Source organism: Mesocricetus auratus, unplaced genomic scaffold (genome assembly GCF_017639785.1).
Source record: "Mesocricetus auratus isolate SY011 unplaced genomic scaffold, BCM_Maur_2.0 Super-Scaffold_100172, whole genome shotgun sequence".
Lineage (NCBI taxonomy): Eukaryota > Metazoa > Chordata > Mammalia > Rodentia > Cricetidae > Mesocricetus > Mesocricetus auratus.
Window position 1 is genome coordinate 355,194 of NW_024429253.1, and position 10,122 is coordinate 365,315.

The window sequence follows — 10,122 nt, forward strand, 5'->3', positions numbered from 1 at the left end:
ATTAGCTATCTCTCCAGCCTCACAAATTTTACACATACCATGATGGTCAAATTTATAACAACGTTGTCATTTCTCTGTTTGTTTGATTTTTGTTTTTTATTTTTTGGTTTTCCAAGACAGGGTTTTTCTGTATTGCTTTGGAGGCTGTCCTGGAACTATCTCTGTAGACCAGGCTGGCCTCAAACTCACAGAGATCTGCCTGCCTCTGCCTCCCACGTGCTGGGATTCAAGGCGTGCGCCACCAATGCCCGGCTGTTTGTTTGTTTTGAAACTGGGTCTCACTAAGTAGCTCTGGCTGTCCTGGAACTTTCTCAGTAGATCAGGCTGGCCTCAAACTCAAGAGATCCGCCTGCCTCTGCCTCCCGAGTGCTGGGATTAAAGTTGTACGCCACCACACCTGGATAAATAGATACTGTCATTTCTCACTTCTCACTCTAACCTGTTCCTTCTCAATCCCATCACCAAGCACAATCCTGGTCTCAAATCCCTGCCACACTTGCTATTGTGTGACCCTGGACACATCACCTGCTCTACAAGGTCAATAGGACAGCAATAAAAATACTCATGGGTGCAGAGGAAACAGCTGAGATTCAGCAAGAGTGAGCTGTTGTGATCTATGGCAGACATGACTGGGGTTAGCAGGGGGAAGGGATCAGAACCATACAGAGACTGCTCATGTTTATTAACACAAGGGACAACCCCACATATCCATTCACAAGCACGTTTAGGAACCTTAGAACTGACAATGCCCACCCCTCTCTAGGACCCACCCTAAACTTAGTTTGGGCCCTTTAAAAAGTTTGGGCTTCTAGCACTTTTATCTGAAAACCATACGAATGTACTGTCTGGGCTCCCTGCTTTCCATGTTCCCCATCCACTTGTCCCTGTGGGCTGTAGATAAAAATCTGCAAGACTCTGCTCAGTCACTCAGTTCTAGACCAAAATCTGGATATAACTCCTTGGTGGTGACACCTCGGGTCAGAGCTGAAAGAAAGGAAAGAAGAATTAATAACCGTGGAGAAGGTCAAACCCAAACTAAGGCTGCTGTCCTAGTCATCCAGAACACTACCTCTGGGGCCCAGATTCACACCTCACCCAAATGGCAAAGGTAATCTTCCTGCTTCTCCTTCCAAGCCTTGCCCCTGCGGGGTTGGCCTGGCCACCCAACAGCAACCAACAGTTTCAGCATGGCCTGCAGCCAGCCTTTCAGGGAGCAGCTGTGTGACCCTGCTTCTCCTGCTGCTCCTCCTGTAGACCTCAGTGTCCATGTCCACGTTTCCTTCACAGAACTTAGCACACCAGCATTTCTGTTCATCTATAGACTGGCCACTGTGCATACTCTGAACACTAAAACCCAAGGCATGTGTTTTGCTGCCATCCCAGCATCTTAGAGCACCCGGTACACAGTGATGCTCAGTAAACATTCACTGACAAGACAGGAGAGCGAGGACACTGGCTCCAGGTACACAGATTGACAGGTCTCCATCTGAGTTCCAACAAGAACACTTTTATTTTTGCTGTTGTTTTGACCAGGTCTCACTATGGAATCCAGGCTGGTCTTGAACTTATGATCTGCCTGCCTCAGCCTCCAGAGTACTGGGATTTCAGGCATGCACTGCCATACTTGGCTATACCATTTTTTTTTTTTTTTTTTTTGGTTTTTACGAGACAGGGTTTCTCTGTATTGTTTCAGAGGCTATCAGTCCAGCCCGGCCTCGAACTCACAGAGATCCACCTGCCTCTGCCTCCCGAGTGCTGGGATTAAAGGCGTGTGCCACCACCGCCCGGCTATACCATTTTTTTAAAGCTCTGATCACTGTCCTTTTGGACACTTTTGTTTCCCTATTTTCTTCTCCCTCCAGAGGAGCCATTTTTAATGATACACTATTCCTCTCCACTGGCTGCAGAATTGCACTACTCTGGGCCAGGGGAAAGGGCTATTGAGTGTAGATAAGGCTATTTATACAGTATCTTATCCCAAACTAGCCTGACTTCTATGGCAGACTGCTTGTAAATCCAGTATCTGTCTTGGTTTAAGATTCTGGATGATAAGATTTAGAGGAGGAACTAAATCCTACTGTATATCATAAAGAGCTGCCCTGGTCCTTGCTCTTCTTTTTTTTTTTTTTTTTTTTTTTTTTTTTGGTTTTTCGAGACAGGGTTTCTCTGTATTGCTTTGGAGGCTGTCCTGGAACTCGCTCTGTAGACTAGGCTGGCCTCGAACTCACAGAGATCCGCCTGCCTCTGCCTCCCGAGTGTTGGGATTAAAGGCGTGCGCCAGTCAGTCATCAGAGGTATCCATGGTATCTCAATATCTCAGCAGGCCATGAAGATTAGGGACCTTAGTCCAGTCTCAAAGGAAGGTAAGTCCTGTTTGTAAGGATTCAGGCATTATGCTGGCCTGCCTCTGTCACCTGGCAGAATGCACTCAGGCAGTACCCTAGTCAGCCCAGGTGCAAAGGACCCCTTTAAAAAAAAGGCCTCCACCCACTTACACTCTCTTTCCTGCTTTCTCTCTTCTCGCTGTTCTCCTGGGGCAGACAGGAGTTTTCCTGTCTCCCTCTTCTCTTCTGTCCTCTGTCTCTTTACCTCTTTTCTATTTCCTTCCTCTCCGCCTCCCCTCCCCTTTCTAATAAAACTTCTCACTTAAGCTCTGTCTGCCTGGCATGTTTGTCCCTCCACCTCGGTCACCCGAACCTGCCTTGGAATCCACCAAGGTTCCCCTTGAGCTTTTTTGTTTTTTTTTTTTGGTTTTTCGAGACAGGGTTTCTCTGTGGCTTTGGAGGCTGTCCTGGAACTCGCTTGGTAGTCCAGTCCCCTTGAGCTTTAATCATAGCACTGTTCAAACTTGCTCCTAAGTAGGCCCTGTGCTTGAGATTCTGGCACTAAAGCAAGAGCTGCAAACCTGCTTTGCAGGTACCCAGGGGGAGCAGTGGCTGGTGAGAAGCGGGTTGCAGTATTCCAGGAGCAGAGTAGCTGGCAAGAGTGGCATGGGTGGCAAATTAGGGAACCAAGGGGGAAATCCAACACCCCTGGGAGGGGAGGAGCCACCTTCCCACCCCTTTCAACTCACCCAGCTTTCCCAGCAGCATCTGCGCCACATCCTTGATGTCATTGTACTCATGGAGGAGGGAGATATGGTCCTCCAGCTCACCCACACGGTAGCCTCTGAGGAAGAGCAACGGAGAACGAGCACCATTAAGCAAGCTGACGAGATCCCTTCATCAGGTGGTAGTGAAGCATTTGTTCAGCATCTATTTAACAAATATTCACCATAGTCCTACTGCTGCTAACCCTTGGGGACAGTGATGACAGGATGGACCCTATTGTCCTGTAGCTTATAATGGCAGGGGATCTACTCATCCCCTCCTTCCTAGCATCCAGACACATGGTTACTATGTGACCCTGGCCATAGGTAAGCGCATAAAAGGTCACCAGGCGGATTCCTTCATGTGAAATATACATTCCAGTGTATCTCAGCCTCTGCTCTGAGGCTGGAGTGAGGAGCACAAGGAAGCCCAGGACTTGTGGAAAAGTCAGTTTCTCCGAGGTGCTTTAACTCCATGTAAGGGCCCATGGCAGTCAGTGCCTAGAATAGAGTGTCCCAGGGAGAGACCAGAATAGCATCACTTCCACCAGCTCTCTAGACCCTGGCTCTAGGCTTGTCCTAACCTGACTTCAGACAACAGCTGCAAAGATACTCAGAGTCCCACGGCAGAATCTTTTCTATGCTACGCTAGTATACTGGGTTTGTTACTAGGCACTAATCAACAGTTAAGAATGTCTGTGTGTGACTCGGGACCAAACCCAAGCCTTATGTACAACAGGTGAGGCCTCTGCCATAGAGCTCCATCCCTTGCCCTTTGTTTTCCTGCAATAGGGATGGAACCCAGGGCTTTATGGATGTGAGGTTAGCACTCCATACAACACTGGGGAGACAACAAGACTTGTTCAGAAAACTAGGTTGTTGCCCATACCTATAATCACACACTAAGAGGAGACAGGAGAATCAGTGCAACGTTACCAGCTATATAGCAAGTTGAAGGCCAGCCTGGGGTACAAGAGGGGCTCAGAAAACAAAATAACAAAGACAAGACTTACTCTTTTACTAACTGGGAAATCTCCTTGTCCAACATGTCCCGTTTCTCCTTCAGTTTCTGAATGTCAGAGTTCAAAGATTCCTCACTGACATCATCATCCTCTTCCAACTTGGGAGATGAACACTGAAAAAAACATCATCGGCTGGACTGACCAATTATCCATAGATCAGAGCCTATGCGGTACCTCTCAAGAGATAACTCCCTACTTATGACTGGTAATAGGACCCTGATCTTAAAATTCCACTTATTTCTCAGCTTTCAATGGAATTAGCTGTGGCCCAAGACTGTTATGACAAGTAGAAATGTCATCAGAAATGACATATGCAATGCCTGAGGAATGTCTCTCCAGGGAGAGAACATGCCCAACCCTGGGCCTTTCTCTGCCTGCAATGTTGACGCAGTGCTGGAGTCAATCTTGGATGAAACAAGATGGAGGATGGAGTCCATGATGTTGGTTATTTAGTGTTTTCTCCTCAACTAAACCCAATCCTAAGTAACTGGTCACCTTGGCCTGCAGTCTGAGCCCAGCTCTGTAAGGGCACTGCATTTATAATCTCATTGGACAACAAGATCTTTCCCTAAGGCTACACTTCATCTTTGCTCTTTCTGTCTCTGAGCCTGTAAGGCAGTGAGTGGTTCTCAACCTAAGGGTCACAACCCCCCACAGGGGACACATATCCTGCTTGTCAGATATTACATTATGATTCATATAGTAACAAAATTAGTTATAAAGTAGCAAAACATTTAACGTTACTGGTTGGGATCACCACACATTAGGAAGGTTGAGAGCCCCTGCTGTAAAGGCTGGCATCTAGTGCTCAGCTATCTTCAGGAAGTGTACGCTGGATGAACTGCCTAGTCAGGAAACAGAGGAAGCTGTGGTTCCTGTTCATAGTCTCTGGCTTGTGATTAGTCACTCCCCAATTATTGAGTGAGCACTGTCTGCCAGCACTGGCAGGAGCCCAGGAAAAAGACATCCATCCAGGCCTCTTTATTCAGAGAACATATAAGCCAAAACGTACCAAGGAGAAGAACCTACAAGGTGGCTTAGCTGGTTAGATACCTGCTTTATAATCCTGATAACCTTGAGTTTGACTCCCAGAACCCTGGTAGAACCGACTCCTCAAAATTGTCCTCTGACATACAGACAGACAGAAACACACACACACACACACACACACACACACACACACACACACACACACACACACACACACTACATTCAAAGAATGTTTCAACAGGACCACTGAGATGGTTCAGCAGGTAAAGATGTTTGCTGTCAAACCTAACAAACATGAGTCCTACCCCTGGAGCCCACATGGTGGAATTAAAGAAATGACTCCAAGTTCTCCTCTGACCTCCACTTGTATACCATAGTGCAGTGGACCCTTTAATATAGTTTCTCATGTTGGGACATCCCCCAACCATAAAGTTATTTCATTGCTACTTCATAACTGTAATTCTACTACGGTTACGAATCATAACGTTTAAGTACCTGATAATATGTGACCCCGTGAAAAGGTCTTTCAAACCCCAAAAGGGTTGCAACCCACAGATTGAGAACCAGTCATAGTGCCTTCTGCTCCAAATAAAAGAAATGTAATTTTATTTACTTTTTAATTTTACAAAAACAGGGGAGGGGCAAGGTCTCACTCACCATGCAGCTCTGGCAGGCCTGTAACTCAGTACTTAGGCCAGACTGGCCTTCAATTCAAAGATACACCTGCCTCTTGCCTGCAGAGTGCATGGACTGAAGGCATGTGCCACCATGTAATTTTATAATTCTTTTACAGGGCTGGAATGATGGTTAGCAGCATTTGCTGCTCTTGCAGAGGACCTGGGTTTGGTTCCTGGTATCCATGAAGGGTTCACAACTGTCCTAACTGCAGTGCCAGGGGTCAGACCCTCAGACCTCTAGGCACCAGGCATGCACATGGCACACACACAATGTAACACTCATGAACATAAATTTAAAAACTTTTTTACATTACTAAATATTTACTTATTTATTTGGTTTTATGAGACAGGGTTTCTCTGTGTAGCCCTAGCTGTCCTGGAACTAGTTTTATAGACTAGGCTGACCTGTAACTCACTGAGAGCTGGGATTAAAGGCATGCCCCACCACCACCTGGCTAGCTTTATTTTTCAAGACAGGGTTTCTCTGTGTAGCTCTGTAGACCAGGCCAGCCTGAAACTCACAGAGATCTGCCTGCCTCTGTCTCCCAAGAGCTGGGACTAAAAGCTGTGAGTGCTGGACAATGAACTCTGGTCCTCTGCACTATCTATTTCTCCATGTCTAGTTTCTTCTCCACTTGCTCTCCATCTCATTTTCTGAGACAGGGTCTCTCTGAACCAGAGCAGCTCACTGATTCAGCCTGACAGCTAGCCCTCAAGTCCCACGTCATGTTTGTGCGTCTGCCTCCCGTTTCACAAGGTGAGTTTGTGTGGCGCTTTTCATGGCGTGCGCTTTTCACACAGGGCTACCTTCCCAATGTCTACTGATGCTTGACTTCATTTCTCATCCCCTGACGTGTCGCACATTTTTATGTTCACACCACTGTTATCTTGGTAAACTCAAAGGGGACAAGCACTGTGTGTGTGTGTGTGCCCACTGAAGGCCACACAGCGCCTACAGCAGCAGTCGGTACGTAGCAGACAATACTCATCACTGGTTGTCAGAAAGATCCAACAACCCATCAACTAATTACAGGTCTAAAAACAAAACTTTGAAGAACAATGTGCTAAGGCAGCATCTAGAATTAGCAGAGCAAGAAGTAGGGGGTAAAGCTTCTGGAAGAAGCTAAACTTCAAAGGGTAATTGGGTGTCAGCTTGGCCAATAGCTCTAATAAAGTATTAGCCTGGGGAGTTTTCCCCACCAGGCAAAGCTGAGTCCTGCTTTTGTCAACAAGAGTATCAGGGCAAGCCCATATGAGGGGCAAGGTGGGTTTATTAAAACATATTCTGAACAGATTTAAGGAGTTAAAGGCATCCCAGGAAAGAATGAGACAAATTCAAATGAGGGTGTAGGCTTCCAAAAGACTTGAGTTTGTAGTTCTTATTTTTTAGACAGCGTCTTACTACATAGCCCTAGCTATCTTGGCTCTCACTATGCAGACCAGGCTGGTTTCAAACTGCCGCAGCCTCCCAAGAGCACTTGGCATTTTTTTTTTCTTTCGAGACAGGGTTTCTCTGTATTTTTTTTTTTTTTTTTGGAGCCTGTCCTGGAACTCACTCTGTAGACCACATTGGTCTCGAACTCATAGAGATCCACCTGTCTCCGCCTCCTGAGTGCTGGGATTAAAGGCATGCACCACCAACGCCCGGTGAGCAGGCAGATCTCTGTAAGTTCGAGGCCTGGCTGGACCGACAGCCTCTAAAACAATACAGAGAAATCCTGTCTTGTAAACCTCCCCCCCCCAAAAAAAGCAAGTGCCACCACTCCTGCTAAAGCATTTTAAAGTGATCATAAGCGGTCTCATGGTTAGTGACACCTGCCTGACAGGTTTACAGTGGATAATTAGACCCTTAGATTACAAGGATGCAATAAAGGAGGCTATCATCACCTTTACTGCAAACAAAGTCAATCTTAGGAGACACCTGGAAACCTCCAGGTGAGGGGTGAGGCCCATCCAAGGTCTGGCCTTAAGTCTGGCTTATTGGTACCTTATCATTCCTATTCAAAAATATTTCTCCCTAAAAGGAATATTGGGGGCCAGCGAAATGGTTAGCTGGTAAATGTGCTTGCTGACAGGTCTGATGACCTGAGTTGGAGCCCTGGACTCACAGTGTGAACCAACTCTCGAAATTTGTTCTTTTTGACCTCCATGTGTACTCTGCAACATCCAACAGACACTAAACACATTTTTAAATGTAATTTTAAATTATTAAAAAAAAAAAAAGGCCAGGTGTGGTGGCACAGGTCTTTAATCTCAGTATTGGGAGGCTGGCGCAGGCAGATATCTATGAGTTCAAGTCCAGCCTGGTTTGTAGCCAGAAGTACATAAAGACCCTATCATACACACACACACACACACACAAAAAAAAAGTTTAAAAAAGAAATATTGCCTTTAAGGCGGCAAAATTCACAGCAAATGTTAATTGTGCTAGAATCTTTGATTCTAAAATCAGGATTTCTCTCTCTCTCTCTCTTTGATAGGGTTTCTCTGTTTAACCCTGGCCTTGAAATCACAGAGATTCACCTGCTTCTGCTTTCCCAGTGCTGGGATAGAAGGTGTTCATCACCACCATCCTGCTTAAAGTGCTTTTTTCTCTCCCTATGTCTCCATAATTTCCCCTGGCATTTTATCCTGACTCCCTAGCATTTGGGAGTTGCTAAGGCAGGAGGCAGAAGAGTATTTCGCCAGCCTGGCCTACATAATGAGCCCCTGCAAAGCATCCTTTAGTACAGAGAGGGTTTGGGACCTTCTTGGGACACACGAGACTGTGAAGAACCAGTCTGCCTCCATCCTAGGCTTAAAAGCCATCTTATAGTAAAGACAAACTAGGTTCCTTCCTATTTATAATTAAACCTGTTTTGCAAGGATTGGGCTATGCCCCACCTATAACTTTTAACTATGAATTATTCTGTACTCCTTGCTTCAGGAATGGCAATCATGTCCTTGTTTCAAAAAGTTGTTTATAACCAGTTTGCAATCTCACCTTTGTTTCAAAAGGGTTTATGAACACCTGTAAGACTATCTGTTATGCCCACCTATTGTTGTGACTGCCTTGCTATGCCCACCTTGCAACCATGTCTGTTTCAGGAGGTCGTTAGGACTAATTTGTCATGCGTATGCTCCGCTCCCATAACCCCAGCTATTTTGCCCCCAGATGCCCCTTTTGGAGACCCCCTGCCCGAGTTGTCTTCCTCACACCCGAGGCTGACCTCTGTAACCCCGACTTAGGGGGAGGCAGCCCGTGTACACAAATTAAAGGGCTTGCTTTAATCAATCGTTTGCTTTAATTAGTTTGGTCACGAAGATTTGGGTCGGTGGTCTTTCTCCTTCCATCTTTGGGATTAACAACTGTCTCAAAAAAAAAAGGGAGGGGGCATAAAGAACAAAAGAAAACTACTACTTGAAAAGAGTGCTCGAAAAATCCATCTTTGGGGATGAAAAACAAAGGGCGTTGAGTTTTAGGAGTGGCCAGAAGGAGATAGTAGTGCTGGCAGTTTAGGAAGTGACCAGCATAAAGGGAGGATTCCTTGACTGGGACCCTGTAGGCGGGACTGGGTGAGCAGGAGGCGGCTGGAGACATAGAACAGGTAGGAGTGGAGGGGACGGGAAGGGGTGGGGTCAGGAACGGACTCATCCCTCAGAAGAGCGGAGCGCCTGGAGGCTCGGGGAGCGGGGAGGGGGCGGGTGGGCAGGTGCTGGGCTGCAGAGGGCGGGGTAGGGCTGACCTACTCACCGGTGATCGGAAGGCTCCATGGCAACTTCGGCCGAATCCTAACTCAGTCCTGGGGAGGAACCGGAGGGAAGGGCTGTTGAGGTGGGGCCACCTTGGGGGCGCGGGAGCCGCCGTGGGGAAGGAGGCGGGACCGCGATCCCGCCGCTAGGGCATTGCCCCGAGCGATCGGGATGGGGCAAGGGCTCTGAGGCCGGGGGTTTGCGTGGTGGGGAGGGAACTGTGCGGAGAGCGGGCTGTGAGGGGGCTTGGGGAGAGGAAGTCTGGGATGAGGCGTGAGGAATCGGGAAAGGGCTGTGAAATGAAGTGCGCGCTCCTCGCCCACCTCCTGAACCCTGAGGTCCGAGGTACCCGGATCGGGGTCGTCTTGAACTCAGAAGGGTCCAGGGTTGGAGTTTAGACGGATGCCTCGGGCAGCCAGAAACCAGCAATGGAGACCACCAACCGACTGACGTCAAGCTGCGCGCGCACCAAGCTAGGGCGGCCCCGCCCCTCCCTCTGATAGGCGGGCGCCAGGGGGTCGCGGCTGCGCGCGCAGCCTTCGTCGTTACCTCCGCCCGTAGCTCCCGCCGGGCAGCAGCGTGACCCCGCCTCTCCGACCCTCATCGTTCTCAT

The 10,122-nt window shown here is 47.8% G+C and overlaps 1 protein-coding gene across 1 annotated transcript; it reads right to left on the minus strand.

The window, feature by feature from the left end:
• Window positions 1-665: 665 nt before the first annotated feature.
• Swi5 (SWI5 homologous recombination repair protein) lies at window positions 666-10,113 on the minus strand. Its single transcript, XM_040736886.1, has 5 exons — window positions 9,953-10,113; window positions 9,511-9,559; window positions 4,102-4,223; window positions 3,074-3,168; window positions 666-984 (listed from the first exon to the last, which is right to left on the minus strand). Exons 1-5 carry the CDS (start codon window positions 10,111-10,113, stop codon window positions 920-922), a joined length of 492 nt encoding a protein of 163 aa, XP_040592820.1. The 3' UTR covers window positions 666-919.
• Window positions 10,114-10,122: the final 9 nt, after the last annotated feature.

Coding starts and splice junctions, on each gene's coding strand:
- Swi5 (XM_040736886.1), bottom strand. CDS start 10,113: ATGAGGGTCGGAGAGGCGGGGTCACGCTGCTGCCCGGCGGGAGCTACG. Junction 4,224..9,510: donor ATGGAGCCTTCCGATCACCG/GTGAGTAGGTCA, acceptor TGTTTTTTTCAG/TGTTCATCTCCCAAGTTGGA. Junction 985..3,073: donor GATGCTGCTGGGAAAGCTGG/GTGAGTTGAAAG, acceptor CCTTTCTTTCAG/CTCTGACCCGAGGTGTCACC.